Genomic DNA, 16,940 nt, shown 5'->3' with positions numbered 1-16,940 from the left:
GCTTCAAAAAACTCGCTTCTTTCAAGCTATAATCACTTCATGGTTTCCACATGAAGTTGTTTTGTTAAATAAAGATGTTTGCAAACAAATAAATGTGGAATTAGCGTTAAACTTCATTATAACTAAAAAGAAACTTTTTTCTATCAAGATGGGAAAGGAGTATTCATGGTGATTTAAATTATTGCCATGGTAAATATTGCACACACCCACATCCTATCTTCTTACCTCCGAATGGAATAAAATATTGTAGAAGGAAAGATGAAGGCCATGCAGTTTGTTGATGATTTGATGGTGTGGGGTGAAAAGGAAGGTGAGTTGCAAGAGAAACTAACGGCATGGAGTGAGGAAGTGAGGAAATGTGGTATGAGATTCAGCACTACAAAGAGTGACAAGGAACAAAAATGGAGTTAGGTGTTTCATTGAATTTGATGGTGCTGAGTTGAAACAGGTAGAAACCTTCACGTATCTAGGAAGTGTATTGTAGGGAGGGGGCAAAATACAAGGAGGATATTGTAAGGCGAGAGCGACAAGGGATGCATTTTACACGTGTGTGAGAGATTTGGTATGAAAGCGGGAAGTGCCATTAAGTGCAAACAAGTGTTTTACAACACCTACTTATGTGCCCATAGTTACATATGAAGCAGAGACTTGGACTGTTGACAAGAGAGATGCTGGGAAGATCAGAGCAATAGGAATGAAGTTTATGAGGAGCAGTGGCGAGGCGTGAGGTTTACATGAGGGGAAGCAATAACTCCGTTCACACCAAAACATGATGATGTTGGGGGGGGGGGGGGGTGTCTGGGGGCCCTCCGCCGGGAAAATATGGATTTCAAGGTACAAAATGGTGCTATTTAAGTAGTTTTCTTAACTGAAAATTGACTATTCCACAGGTAGAAAAATTGACATTTTTTTTAAATACTTTTTTTTTGAAAAATAATGATTGACTTAAATTATTCTGATAGTAAAATACCTACTCTACATTACTTATATACTAAGTGGGAGTGTAGTATCATCGTACGCCCACAAATCCCCCACGCACTGCAAGCCAACAGCCCGCGGGAGAGATGCGCGCGCCCCGAGAGACGACCGCCGACTGAAACGCGACATCGCCACCTGCCGTGCCGAACTGTACCGGACATAGCCGAAGCAGTCGGCGGAAAAATTCCACCGTCTGCTTCGGCCATGTTCGCTCCAGTTCGGCAAGAAAGCGTTACCTTCGTAGCTTCTACCGCGTATTTTTCCAGCCAATCCCCTCCCTGAACCTTTGTACCATGCCACCCCCCTTCCGAAAGGAAACTACTGCGGCAGCCTTCCTGCTGAAAGCGATCCTACCAGCGCTTCTAAACCTAGCAACGCTTCTAAAACAGCATGTTTTTGTGTCAACGAGTTCTTTTTTTATAGCGCACAGCGCACAGTATTGGGTCCCAAGAAGATAGTGTAAAAAATACATACACCTAACTGCACGAGCCAAAGTAAAATACTATTCTGAATAAAATTATTTATTTAAAAAATACAATGTCTGGAAACTGCCTGGGCAAGCACTGCTTGCCTTGCTTGCCCTGACGAGACGCCACTGATGAGGAGTATGTTGGCAGTTACGAGGCGGGACAAAATCAGGAATAAGTTTGTACAAGCGAGAGCAGGAGTATGAGATCATTTAAAAAGCAAGAATGTGATGGTATGAACATCTGCATAGAATGGGAAAAGAGAGGCTGCCTAGGAAAACGATGAAATTAAGTACCGGTACACATGGAAAAAACCCAAAAAAGACCAAGGAGGAGATTGGAAGAGCAGATAGTTAAAGGAATGCAGGAGAGAGGAGAAGATTGGAGTTAAGTGAAGGATGAGGAATGGTGGATTAACATAGGAAGATGGGGGCATTTTACTTTGCTGACCCGGCCACAGGGTGGAAGCAGTTAATGATGATGATGAAGATGTTCTATTATACAGGGTTAGCCTGAGTTCGACCCACAAACTTGGGCTACAGGTTTATCACGACAAAATAAGTTGGGAACATCTATACGACTTAGGTGTAAAGTGCTTCCGAAGTTGGAGCTGAACAACATTTTTATTGTAAATAATAGAGAAAGTATTTAAGAAAGAACACTGAACGGATACATTATGTTTAATTGAATGAATTTATACAACCACCGAGAATTTAGCTGCTGTAGATAATTATTTAATTGAAATAATAGGGGTTAGTATCACGCCACAAAAATATGTGGAAAATAAAGGTGTTACCTCAAATTATTTCAGTGAAATAATTTCGCTACAGCGACAAAGTCTCAGTCATTCAATTAAACATAATCTATACGCTCAGCGTTCTATATTATATATTTACTCTATTATTTTCAATAAATTGTTGTTGAGCTTCAACTTCAAAAACTTATACCATCCTTGGGAAACACTTTAGACCATTAGTCTTATAGAGGTTTTCAACTCATTTTGTCGTAATGAACCTGCAGCCGAAGGTTGCCAGTCAAATTCAGACCCAGTCTGTATATTCATCGCAGACCCTCATTAAGAGACGATGTTTTCCCAAAGGCTCCCGGTTCGTAGCTCGGTAGTTCGATGAACGCTGCCGCGCACTCTCAGAACGGCGCGTCTGCACGAGCTTCGTTCCAATAGCGAACGGTTCGTTGCTCGTTTGCCAGCACAGTTGTATGATGATTTATGTACACAACTTACACTTTTTGAGGTTATAGTGCCCGAGATTTCATGCAGAAAGTGTTGTTCGTGATTAGTGAGTTGAAATAGTGTTCTGCCACAAGTTACAGATTAATGTTAGAATAATTGGTGTGTAATATTCAACAGGCCATTTATACTACTGCTGTCTTTATTGTTTTGATTTGTCCTGTAGGTTTGATTGTGTTGTCATGTCGTTTTTTAAAATCTGATTTACTAATATTAGGCAGTGAAATTATTTAATTAAAATTTATGTTGTCATCAAGCTTGGAGGAGAAACTACTTTTATTCACAGCACCGACACAAGCGTGTACCGAGACTTGACGAGAGAAGCACCAAGTTCGCCTGAACATTAATACACCGACGCCTTCACCCCTTCCCCCTCCTCGGGTTGGGCAACCCCCTCACTCTCCACTACATAGCGCCGCGCTGTCCCGAACAGGTTGGCTTTCGTGTCAGTAATGACCTGTTGCCGCGACACACACATTGTGAGCAGAGCTTCATAAATAATCACGCGATTTGAAAACTACTCCCACTACCAGTGGGGTCTGTTAACGAAAAGTATTTAAGAATATGCATGAGGGAGGATATGTAGTTATTTTCCCGTATTTCGTTTGTAAACAATATTTTTAGGAGAGTAAATATTGCTTATAGGCGTTTTTTTCTTCGGAATACAGTTTAGGCATAAAAATCCTGGTACACATTCTTGAAAGCACTTAAGGGAATTGCATCATACCTTTATCTTCATTTCTCCGCCATATACTGTTACGGTTACTGCTCAAACTGCTTGATGAGAATACTGCGCGCAAGTTCACGGACTTGTGCTTAAAGGCGATCTAAGTTCACAATGTGTGTCTCAGAGTTAACATTTAACGTGTATTCGTGCTTAGTAGATAATAGTGAAACAAAAACATATGGTAATAAACGTTTAAAAAACATCACTGATATTCTTGACCTAATTTGGACGAAACAAGACTGTACGAGTTTTCAGTTAAATTCAAACATAAGACTTAAAATAAGTAGCTAAAAACAGAAAACTTTTTCTTACTGCGATGCCAACTTCAGTGCGTTATACCAGGTGGCGGATACGTCATCCATCGTAGCGCTCAGGATTTTTTTTTTTTTAATTTTCAAAAGTGTTTAGATTAGCGTGAATAGGTACCCGTTTACTATTCTGAAGAAAAAAACGTAAAGCTACAGCTACCTATGTCTACGCACCCACACGCGAAGCATGCATATGTCTTGCACGATTGTCTTAACTCTATCGAACTAAGCCCAGTGCCTTCCGCATCTGAATCACGAGCCAGTGACGCCCATATCACAGCTTGTGGACCTGGAGCACGCAAAGTAGCTCCAGACGGCGCCCTTGGAAACCTTGGAAACAGTGGAAACAGGGCCTGGCTTCACAGTGTTCACCAGCAGGCTCGGAGTGCGATCAGTGGCGCACCGCCCGTGGTCTGCAAGCGAGAGCAGCGGGATGACAGGAGCCGAGGGCCGTCGGCGCTGGCGCTAGGCAACAGCATGATCATGAATATAATCGTGACGTTTTTGGTAAATAATTCAGTTAAAACGATGCTGCAATTTTTAGCGAGGTATTTTTTAGGGTTGTAATATTGTTTGCGTTACTTTACATTTGAAAGTCAAGCAAAAGTTTGATTAATAAAATAACCAAAGGTAGACTTTTTAAGCTTATTCGCTTAATTTTTGAAATGAAATAATAAAAACCTTGAAACGTTAAGATTTGTAATTTTTCGTCCGGAAGTATCAGAATAAAAAAAAAAACATTAAAGCCAATGGGTCCGATCAATAGACCGATTAAGCCATTTGAACATTAGGATGAGTAGTACCTGACTGCATTGAGAGTAGGTAAAAAATAATATATATTTAATTTACATAATATAACTTTTAAATGAGAATGAATTTTTTTAGGTCTGTGATTTTGGTAGAAAATACAATTGCAAAGTTTTCTTAAATGACCTAATTATTATTTTTCACATACTTTTAGTAACTAACACAAATAAAGAAAACTAAGAAAATAAGTATTATCAAACTCTTGTATTGCTGTTTAGTCTTTGGAATACGTTTATTTTCCTTTTTCGGGACCTCGATTGCAAAATGTGGTTTCTATTAGGCGTTTACAAGTATCAAGGACGTCTAAGAGCGTTTTGCCTAACTAGCTTTTTCCTAACAGTATTTCCACACTCCCTCGTTCGCCATTACTACGACATTCCTGGTTCCGTTTTCCTAATGGTATATGGTCAATCTGAAACTTCTATGCAACGCGACCACACCGTGGCGTGTAGAAGTGTGTAAAAAAGGGCAGCTTATGACTCGCGCTTACTGGGAATGCCTCTCCGGTTTGTGAAACAGAACAACTCACAGCGTTATAATGTGTTAAAACAAACTGACTGTCTTTAACTCTCCGCGGAAAGTGTTCCTGACTACAACTGAAGGACATATTCATTTACCCAGAAGCCTCCAGTGTGTGGTGAGTGATACGAGCGCTAACTACCGCGGCCTCCCACCATACTGATGTTGGTCTGACCCCGCCCACACGAGTCACTGAAACAGGCGGGATGACGCGGCAAGTCTCGCCCCGTGCCCGGCGCGAGAGCAGGCACGACAGGCGCTGGCGGTGACGACAAAGCGAGCTAGCGCACGAACACACGCTGGTGGCAGGCTGCCGTGCTTACCGACCTGTGGCGTCCGGCCGCTCGGTGTCGCCTCGGCGTAATGCGAAGGGGCGTAGCCGCCTTCCCTTCCCTCCCCTCCCCTCCCCGCACCCTAAACAACTCGCGCCCTGGCCTCTGGCGGCGGCCGCCCCAACTACCCGGCGTCGCGTCTCGCCGCCCGCCGCTTCCTTGCCGACTGCTGCTGATTCCAATTGAAAGTGTCAATCCGCCGGAGGCTGTGCGCCTATTTAGAGAGTTGAAAAAAAAAAGTGTTTGAATGTTTCTTTCTTCTGAATGTCGTTTGATTGATAACAATAACAGCGTAAAAGGTTTTCCATAGAATCAAGTTTAACCATAAAAACTATTTTTTTTCCTCTTTTAATTTTCCATTTCAATTTTAATTTTGCACCAGTTACAGTTATACAACAATTTATATACATTATACAATTATATACATACAACTATAGTATATAATAATTATTATTTGCACGAGTTTTCACAACTCAAAAATACCGTTTGGTAAATATCTGGTGAGACAAAGCTGTGATCCGACGAAGAATACTAGACAGCTATCGAAAAAATTTCACACGATAATCCCTTAAATTATAATAGTGAGAGGGAAAAAATGAAGTCAGCTTCTTGGTGTCTAAGACCTAGCCTTAACTACATATAAACGTCAGTTGGACGCCAGCGTGCTGGGTAAGGGGGAGAGCAAGGATTTCCCACTTGCTCACGTCACAGCAGGAGGAGGAACGGAGGGTTAACGCCGCTGTGTGAGTGTGACAGTGTCTGCAAGTCGAGCCGTGGGCGTCTTCCTGTTACGACGCAACCGGGCCAACTCCTCGACCGACGGGCGAGGTTGTACACTGGACAGACACATGGCGGTCGAGAAGTTTGCCCTGAGAGTAGGGCGAAATTACAAGAATCCATTGGAAACCTTACAAGTTATGCAGCACGGGCAGGTCACATTTAAAGTAATTGCCACTGTAACGTTAACAATATTTAGTTTTTTTTCTTCTTTTTAAATTGCGAGGTTTTAATGATTGTACATTAGGCAATAGGGAGGAGCTCGGCGAAATTATTTTCCCCCGGGCCCTTGGTTGCTGTCGATGGTCCTGGACAGACATGGAGTTTCGCGAGGCCAATTTAATCTGAAGATAAAAAAAAGAGAGTAATGATGTTTTTATAAAATGTAATAAACGCGGTAGGTTGAGGCGCGTGCCACGAGGGTCTAGTGGCAGAGCCGTGCAGCCAGTGGTGCACATCAGCCTCCCAAGAAGACACCGTGCGCCGCGCCGCTCGGAGGCCGGCGAAATGTCGATATCCGGCCGGAGATGGTATCTGCCGCCGGCGGGCGCTGACCCTGTCGCCTGGACACGTCTAAACGGGCACACAGGCTCGCCAGCGCTACACCAACAGCGACGGTGGGCAGGGCGCACAAGCTCCACTTCAGGGGAAAGAGAATGACCGGAGGGTTTTGGGTGATATGCAAGTACGTATCCCGGCATTCAACCCTTTTCATGGGGAGGGTCCATGGGGCGATACAATAATAATCAATAACAAATTTTTTAACTATAGTTTATCAGAAATTGTTACAAATTTTTTCTTAACTTCCGGGCTTTGCTCCTTGTTTCATTTATTTGTAAGTTTAAAAAAAGTTACAGGTAAATAGCTCTAAAAAAAAAAAAAAAAAAAAGACAAGTTTGTAAAAAATATTTTATCAACTTCAAAGGTCAATTGCTTACTGGACTAAATATTTTTTGTTTCCTCTCCAGTTTTTTCTCAAGGGATTTATATTATAGAGATAGGGGCATATTGATGAGATGGAACTGTGACGGAATATGTGGGTGATGGTAGCATAACCCAAGAAAATCTACTAGCCCATGAGAAAACATCACTCTTTTTTCTCACTTGTGGAAAATATGGATTTTACTCCATCAGAAATTGAACCCAAGACATCTTATAGTGGAAACAATATGGTAACACTAGTGGTGTGTAGTGAAAGAGTACTGTTTATATTATATTAATGACCTGTAAATAGGGCGTTCAAATAGGTGGAGCGGTGTAGAGTAATGACGTACATCATCGTACACTAATCGTAGGAATAATTTTTCTATGTATGTAGCTAGTCGGAATCAGACCCAAAAACTTGACCAACTTTACAAACAAACATGTATTTTTATTAAAGTAAAGATAAATATACAGATAGGGTTTTATGTCATAAGGCAACCCTTGACCAAGACTTTTAGTAGGCTCCACCAGGAGCGTATATAGTATTTCATTTAAGAAGGGGGGAAGGGGATAGAACCACTTTGGATGCTGTTTGCTTTCAAATTCTTTCCTTTTGTTGGGTGGAATAAAATGGGTGGGAAGGCTTATATGCTCTTCTCCTGCGTGAGCACCTTGCCTTCGGCACGCTGGTACGTACTTGGTGCTCATGCCGGGGTGTTGGGGCAGAACACACAACCCATGCCACATGAGCATGTGCAAGTGAACCAGTCGTGTGTGGTGTTCCAGAAACTGGACCAGGACAACGATGACAGCTACCTGGATAGTGCCTGGGCAGACAGCAGCAGTCTCAAGAAGTCCTTCCAGGGTCTCAGCAACATCTCCTGGAGACCCAAATAAGCCCTCTGGAATACTTGCAATCGAGTACTCCTGATCAGTTTGACTCGGACAATTAAAAGTTTGATACTGATGAATCGTGCATCTTTAGTCAGTATTCATAATGGTTTTAAATTTTGTAACTTTTTGCACTGGTTCAAAAATATCTTAAAAGTTGGTAACACAATTTTTTTCCTTAAAAATTACATAGTTAGAAAAATGTTACTATTAAATTTATTTTACAGTTTAAAATATTGTATCTGCACCTACAACTCGTTTTGTGATGTAATATTATTTTATATCATTAAGTGTGTGTTAAACAGCTCCAAATTTGTTACTTGCTGAGGTAATGTATGTTCGAAATATATTAATTCTACAATAAATCAGCTATTGAACACAATGATTCCATATAGCATTATGGAGGAAAAAGCTATAATGCACCGAAGGTTTTAATTACAGTGAGATTCTGCAGTGGTTTGCCATTTATTTACACAGCCTGAGCTTGTTTATTACATAATATTACATAAAATATTGTCTAAATAATTACATATGGAAATAGGAAATACATCAAAATACTCAATCAACTAGGCATTAAGAAAATCACTTTTTTTTAACTAACTTTTCCACTTTTAGTGTAGATAAAAAAAGGAAGGTATAAGGCTGTGGTCCAACCATCTTAATTTTGGTTTTCCTTTGCTTACTGAAATAAGCTCATTTGTATCCCTAACGTGTTGTTCTGTTTTTACTTCTCTAATGGCCACACACCTAACACTCAATATGCTTTTATATATTTATATATATATAAACATGTTGAACTGTTTATAGTTGAACAATGCAGTATCCTTGTACTAATTTCCTTAATTTATATGTTCTATCCATGTGGGATCCATTGGACGAAAATAATTAAATAAATAAAAACAAATCACAAACATGTATTAGGGTGTTTTAATAAATTTGAAAAAAAAAAGTCATTTTTTGCTTGTTTTTGAGTACACCTCGGACTCGTATACCGCGAACAATTGGTTCCGAGAAATACTAGCGCTAAGTGGATTCGCGTTACGCGAGTTCGGTATCCCCGTTAATAACAATGTTATTTTACATGGTACGGTTTAGTGAACGCACAAAAAAATCCTTTTAAGTACAAGGGGAAGGTAATAAAACTGTCACACGTAGTAGTAGAGAGCATCAGTCGTATGTATTAAGTTTGAGGAAAAAACATCTACGCGCGCGCGCGCGCACACACACACATACACACACACACACACACACACACACACACACACACACACACCCTCCCCAGTTACCTTTGAGTTTTCCCCACATTGAAAGATTTTCAACATATCGTGGTAGTCTCCAGATTTTTGTTTTGACTTAAAAATAAGTAAAGCATTTGCAACAAAGCCTTCTTATCCACCCGCACGAATAATAATTAATCTTGGACCTTTCCCAATGGATTCTGTGATGCCTATTTCCATATCGTGACTGCCAAGAAGAACTTACGCTGTGTGTAGCATGAACATAAGTTTCGTTCACATAAACTACGGTTCTGCCAGCCTCACGAAACTCATGTATTTATTCAAGATAGCGTCCTCTCCAAGCAGCTATTTTTGGCTTTTCAATTAAAATCTTTCTCTTCGATCGACACTTTCCAGTGGAACCCTAACTTCTTTAACAACTTTCGCAAGTATTCCCTGCTACAGTTCAAAACGTAGTCTTCTTGTAAAACCTTAGTCAACTTATTTAATGTCGGACCAATTTCCTTACTATATAAAACTCGTGAATTTTTCTCCGCACGGCACCACATGTAAAATCGTCTACTTCGATTATTTTCCTATGCTCTGTTTTCTAATGCTGGAATAACAATGCCCCGACGGCCCCGACACGACAGGCCAAACAAGTTCAATAGCCAATGAAATAAAAGTTTGCAGTGACGTCAGCCCGACATAATACGCACCCCGACGGCCCGCAAGGAATAGATTCTATTTCTAATTTCGTCGTGTCGGGCTGCCCGACAGAAAAGAAAACGGCAATGGAAAGGAAACAGTACAGAACTAAATTTCAAAAATATTTACCTACTTGGTAAATCTTTTGCTGAAAAGTGAAATTTCGTCTCCAAAAATATGTCTTTCAGCAAAAATTGGCCTTACCCACCATCTTTTAACATTTCATTTCTTTTTAATTCTTCGCACAGCTAACATCAGGAGTATTTTTCTGTCCCTCACTGACATATCTTTATCTTGTTTCCTTGTAACTATAGTAAAATACTCTTTGTTTTACGAATCAACTTACCTTACTTCGTATCGCAGACGACTAAATGTTTGTTTTTGCATTTCAACTGTCAATAATAAATAAAAGAGCCTACTTTGTTTTTAGCGCATTCTATAATGCATTTTAATTGAACATTTAGCTTGGCACTATTTGCCGAAGGCCAAATTGAAAATTTTTGTCGTGGTATTGTAACCCTACGCTTTTAAATCTGTCGTGCTGAGATGCTGCACAACAGTTTGTCGGGCCTGTCGTGTTGGACCTGTCGGGGCATTGTGATTCCAGCTTAACCCGTTCGGTGTCGGAAAAGCCAAACTGGTTTTTCTCTGCTTTTGTTCATTGAGATGTGTTGCAACATGTAGACAATCTCGCGAGCTTGTTCCCGCAGTGGCGTGCCAGATTTAATACGTGATTTAAATCCCGACGTGGAAGCCATTACGTAGATCGGTTCGTGTAATTTGGACTGCGAGACAGCCGAGCGCTGCAGTGATATCAGCCAGACAGCTGCTCCATTACTAACCCCCTCCACTTCCTGACGCGCTCATTATGTAACCGTCTGCTGGCAGTGTGATCTGCGCAGGTTCTTTTACTTGTTGTCCTACTCGCCGCAGCGCGCGCCACTGCCTCGCACTCCCGCAAGCCCTGCCATCTCGTGGCTGTTAGGCCAACTACTTGAATAGCATCCCAAAATCATGAAAGTATTTCTCCATATGGAAGCGACTTCTATCCATATACATATTCAATGGCTAGACACTGCCCGAGCGGCATCCACACGGTGTATCCGACCATGCGGCGACACTCCACGGCAGTAAATTTATACAAAAAAATTAATTCTCACCTTGCGTTATGCGGGTTTTTATTTCGCACTATCTGAAACCATTCCACAAAAATTGTTTTCGCGTTATGCACATTCACGTTAATTGAACTCGTGCTATGTGAGTTGCAGGTGAAGTCTCAATTTTACCTTAAGTACCATGAAAAAATTTAATCCATATTAATATATTTTTACAAGGGTGCACATATTAGTTTTTAAAGTTATTGTATCTGAAATGACATTGACAAGGTGTAAACATTCAGCTATTTTCATTTGGAATTTTGTTACATGATTAAATTTTTAATAATTTAGAACTCATCAGATTACAAATTCTTAGTAAAAATTTAAAACAAATTATTATTCTTTTTTTTTTTTTAGAAAACATACTAAAATTGTAATATACATATATCAACATTATTTTTTAGAACACTTATATAGCAATTCATAAGGATAAATTTGTCAGTATTTTAACTTATAGCTTTTATTGAAATGTTTTCACTCTTTTAAGCATGAACCACAGTCATTAATAAGAACTAGGCAGGCCCGGACTGGCTCCTTCTGGGGCCCTCGGCCAGAAACTACCGGGAAGTCTGTGGGTTATGAAATACCACACAGCAAACAGGGAAGGGGGGGGGGGAAGCAGGGGCGTTCCCTCCGGAAAATGTTTAGAAATTATGCGCCCGGAAACAGCATTTTACCCTATTTTAAGGCTTTAAAAGTAAATGAATTTTGATCAAAATTTTTGAAGAAAATATATTTTTAAGTAAGTAATTGTATTGTTTCCACTGATTAATTACATCAACACCTCATATATTTAAAGTATGCCTTTATAAATCATAAATTGGTGAAACTTACAATAAGTAATTAAAATAAAAATATAATAGGATAAGAAAATTATCAACAAGGAAACCAAGCCGAATTTTACTACTGTATACTGTATTATATGCAAGCTAAATTAATAGAATAATAAACATAGGCTAAGTTTGTTACACTTTGAATAACAATATTTAAAAATGAGTATTTTTAAAATTTCAACAAACAAAAATATTTTTCAAATTAAAATAACAAAATTATTACTTAGTTCTTATTTTTGTCTATGATACTCTATTGAATTGTAATAAGAAAGCAATCCATAAAGAGAAATATAAATAATTATTTTAAGATAAACACAAATAAAATAATAAAATAATCTTTAAAAATAACTATCATAGCTAACCCAACAGCTTTTTCGTAAGTTATTTACTGGTTGCAGCTACTCCATCTATAATTTCGTCTTTATCTAATACATAAAATAAGTCTCTCTCAACATTAATAAAAAGTAGGCTTGACAAGAGCTCTTGGCTTAAAGCTGACCTTAGTCGGTTCTAAACAATTTTAAGTTTAGAAAAAACTCTTTCACATGTAACTTGTGTACAAGGAATAGTTAGCACAAATTTATAAACTACATACAGATTTTTATAGATCCCAGATTGTGTGAAATCAAAAAGAACAGAAAAAGCACATGACAAACATCGACAACATCTTTTGTTTTCGGAGCAGTTGACACCTATAGGTTTTTCTGGTGCTTTTTCTTTTTCTGATGCTGACTCAAAATCGTCATCTTGATCTTCACTGTCTGTGTTTTCTTCACCATCGCGTCGCTCCTATTTTTTGTAACTTATATAACTTGTCATGTGCAGTGTGTTTTTTCTTTGTTTCTTCTTCCCACACTGCCATTCTTTTGTGCGACAAATTTAGAAAAACCGCCGTCTCTTCAACCAAATCAAATAAGTTTTCTGCTTGCAGTATTTTAACAGTCGTATCAGCAGCTACTAAGTTTAGCACATGTGCCGTACAATGGGTATACATAAGATCTCCGTTGTCCTTCTTGAGATTGGCTTGCAGACCGTTTAGCATCCTTTCATGTTACTAGCTCCGTCGAAAGAACAAGCAATAATATTTTGATGATGCTATGCCACATTTTGCTAGAGTAGATTTCACAAGTTCATAAAAAGCAAGTCCACTTGAATCATCAACTACTGTCATATCTAAATGTTTTTCATATATTTTTCCTTGTATTACATAGCGAACGCATATAGCCAACTGATCCATTACAGCAACATCATGTGTACTATCTACCACGACGCTGTCATTTATGCTATTTTGAAGGTCTTTCAAAATAATTTTACGACCTATTGAGCTTATTACTTTGATCAACTTGTTGATAAAGGTTTTCGACAAAAATGACAGTAAAGAACCTCGTCCAATAGGCGTAGGCCTTTGAGTTGTCTTTCTTGTTGCTATTCTCTTCTTTATTATTTTCTTTCGAAGCTTTTTGCTTTCTTCAATACACATTGTGATGCCATTTTGCAAAATAAAATCACAAGTTTCAGAAAATTTCCATGGTTTTCCATAGAGCCAAGCGTTTACGCTCCTGCTTTATCACCTCTATAGGCGATTCCTTGCCTTCCAATAAATAAAACAATGTCAATCAAACATTGCACAACCAATCTCCTGGTCTGAACTTCTTTTTCTCACTTTTTTGTTTGGTTGGTAGCTGAAAGAGTTGAGATGCCAAAACCTTTTTGGCTTTGAAAAGCTGCTGTCACCGCGAGTTCGTGGTAATGAGAGTCTTCGCGAATTTCAATAGCTTTGTAAATATGTTTGGGAGAAACGTCGTGACCAATAATAAAGGTAGAATCTCTATGATCTTTACCTCCAAACGCCATACAACAAGAGCAGTACACTTTGTTAAGCTGAACTGAGTATGATAACCATTTTCTGTGAACTTTATAACCATTTGGCAGAACTCGATAATACAGCTTTGGATGCTCAAATGGCAATTTAGTTCCTTTTCCTTCTTTCACTTGAATTGGGTGCTTCTCCATAAAAGCTTTTTTGACTCCGATCGGGTCATTTTCGTTTGGGGAGATGAAACAACCAAGTTGTTCCACAGCAGCATCAGGTGTATCCTGGTCATCTCCTTCATCGGTGTTTTCTGAGTCGGAGCTCGAACTATTTCTTGATGAACCGCTGCCGAGATGAAAAGATGTTCATGACGGACTGTCTAAAACAGGATGATTGCAAGCAGGCGTAGTTTATTTCCTTCTTAACACTACAAGACGAAGTACTAGGAGTAGACGCAGGCTGAAATGAAGGATGTGACACTGGATCTTCAGTCTCTGAAAACAAATACATACCTAGTCGCACTATAGCTAAAATATGACGTTAACAGTTTAGTTTTTTTAGAAATTAATTAAATCTTCTACTATAAGTGTTGAATTTAGTCATCAAAAGACATCATAGTGTACACTTCAATATGTCAGCTTGGTGCCTTGCAGTAACTACAATTTTTAGTATTTCCTATGTGAAGCAATTAATATTAAAGAAACGGAAATATTGATATCAGTGTTATTGACTCGACTTATATTAAAATCACAAGCAGGCAGTTACAAAAATAAATAGTTTGTCGCTGTAGCATAAAATACTTTCGGAAAGAGGTATTAAAAGTGCCGTGATTGAATGGAGGGGGGCGAGGGGTGGGCTGGGTTCACAGCTTAAACAGAGATGACGAATGAAGGACGAGACAGCTGCATTATCGCTTCCTACGGAAATTCCGTAGTGCCTTCTGTCAAGTCTAGATGACATTCGAGAGGCAGTAAACAACTGCTGTAAAAACAGGCATAAGTAACGCAGTTTCGAGGCAGAGCATGTTTTTCAACTAAGCTCTCCCATCCCTTTGCCTGGCACGTGAAGATAAGGCGTTCGTGTCTGAAAAAAACGTGAAAACATTAAAAGTAGTTTTATTTAAGTAGAAATTCGTGAAAAAGACTGAAAGAATTAGAAAATCTCGTTTTAACATCCAAACATCACAATTCGCATTATTTTTCGAGTTTTTCGCGATCGTGATTTTTTCAGGTCCCTACAATTGATAACTAATTCAAATTACCTGTATTTGAATTTTCATTGTGTCCTGAATGATGACTAAGTCATACTGATAAGAGTCTACGACGCCCCTCACCTGTCGCTAGCTGAATATGTGCTAGGGAGGTTTTGTGTGTATACGACGTGAAGTATCACCAACGTAACACGTAAAATATGTGACCCAAAATGAAAAATATACAGAGGCAATTTTGTAAATCTATTGAACATTTCATAGAAAAAAAATTATTTGGGGGCCCCCCTGGCCTGGGGGCCCTCGGCGATCGCCGACTAGCCGACCTGGCCAGTCCGGGCCTGGAACTAGGTATACTATACCAACTGGTTATAACATAGCATGCATAACTCTTGACCATACCGGTTGTAACACAGCATAACCCCTGACCCAGCTAATAATAACACTTAACTAAGAATGTGTTATGTTGCTTATGTTTTCTTAATGTTTCATGATTATTTTATAATCATGTTTCATCTATTATGAATAGGTATTTGCTTATGTATACAACAAATCTTATTTCCTTGTGTGTGAAAAATATCTTAAAAATGAATTATTCATTTTGGTTAGGTTATACATTAAGCTGAATGTATTTTTTTTTATTCTTTGTCTATTGCTATTTGTTTGGTCAGTGAAATTAACGTGTGTGTTGATTACATTTGTACGATGTCTGATTATCTGTACTACTGCAAAATTCTAGAAGCATGAAAAAAGAAAGACAGGTAAGTAACCACGTGGCACCACAAGTTATTATTCTTGTCTCTAAGAAATGCGTAGTTGGAAAATCCCAGAATGTAGGTGCATGACTGCGCAGCAATGGAGTAGAATGTTCGCTGGGTGCTATTTGGGCAGCCAATCAGGATGAACTATGCTGTGGGGTGCTGTGATACTCAAGACTTACATGGAAAATTGTTTGTGCATATATTTTACATATTTGGTCAAGTGTTTCGTGATTGGTCGGTTGGCCCACAGGGCTGCCTCCCTTTGTTTCCAACTTTGTAAATGAAGGCAGCAATGTTGTGCAACCAGTTGTCGCTTGATTGTCGCCGCGTGCAGTTGCTTCGTTGGCAACTCAACACAAATGTTTAGGTCATGAGACTGATTTCACGCCTAATGGTCGAGGCCAAGCCGAGACTTAACTTTTTTTTTAATACTTTTTGACGTCAGCGTTCCCTTTCCCACCACCTTTCCTACCCGGCATTTGTATCGTGACGTTCGTAGCCGTGTGAGATTCAAACTGCGCGCCACGAACTACAGCAAGAGGGCGCTTAGCTGCAGTGCGCCGCACCCCTATAAGTCTTAATAATTATTGTAATCCTTTTCTTTTTGCCCCAAAATAGTGTCACGACGGCTATGTATGCGAGTGTCTTTTGTTTAATTAAATTATGATGTTTTGTAATAAAATACGTAATTACAGAAGGTCTGGTCAGGGATGTGATGTGCTAATTTTTATAAAGAGTTCATGTTATTTTTAATAATAACTCGGGGCACGCAATAGCTAAGATGTTAACGGTAATTGTGTTCGGCGCGAAGGGCGCCATGTTGCCATCCGCAAGCCTTTGTCTCTCCCCAGTCTCCTTCTACAGCCGGCCGAGAGCGGACGTCTCTGCAGACACCCCGAGGACATCACCGTTGTTTCACCAAGAAGTAGTTCTGTTAAGTAATTTATCCAAATCGTTTTCTTTATATCCTCGGGGCCTCTCTCGGTCGGAGAGACTGCTTAATTAATAATTATTTACTCTCCAGAGTTTTTATTCATCCGTGTAAGAAGTAAGAACTTGAGGCGACCATGTGCGTGGTTCGTCTCCTCCTAATTTGATTCGTGCCTCGGGCGTTTTATAACAGTATCAAGGAAGGATTGTGTAAGGGTGTGTAACGTGAGTAAATAAAAACCAACTTAATTGAGTCACGTGTCTTTGTGTTCGGGGGGGCCACGTGGGTCCTTACCAGTCAGTGGCGTGTGGGACGCCCTAAGAGCCCACTGCGA

General features: G+C 39.6%; 2 protein-coding genes across 5 annotated transcripts in view; one reads left to right on the top strand and one right to left on the bottom strand.

Moving 5' to 3' along the window:
- Positions 1-9,052, top strand: part of LOC134540007 (cilia- and flagella-associated protein 298-A) — a 122,018-nt gene extending 112,966 nt beyond the window's left edge. For all 4 annotated transcript variants that reach the window (XM_063382445.1, XM_063382451.1, XM_063382429.1 and 1 more), the window contains exon 6: positions 7,875-9,052. In XM_063382445.1, the coding sequence (XP_063238515.1) occupies positions 7,875-7,985 (111 nt within the window). In that variant the 3' untranslated portion in view covers positions 7,986-9,052. The remainder of the gene's footprint in view (positions 1-7,874) is intronic.
- LOC134539987 (uncharacterized) overlaps positions 1-16,940 on the bottom strand; it is a 90,723-nt gene that overhangs the window by 64,478 nt on the left and 9,305 nt on the right. The window lies entirely within an intron of this gene.

This window comes from Bacillus rossius, chromosome 1 (assembly GCF_032445375.1).
Source record: "Bacillus rossius redtenbacheri isolate Brsri chromosome 1, Brsri_v3, whole genome shotgun sequence".
NCBI classification, from domain to species: Eukaryota; Metazoa; Arthropoda; class Insecta; order Phasmatodea; family Bacillidae; genus Bacillus; species Bacillus rossius.
Note: the sequence above shows the minus strand (reverse complement) of the source record. Positions and strands in the feature narration are given on the sequence as shown.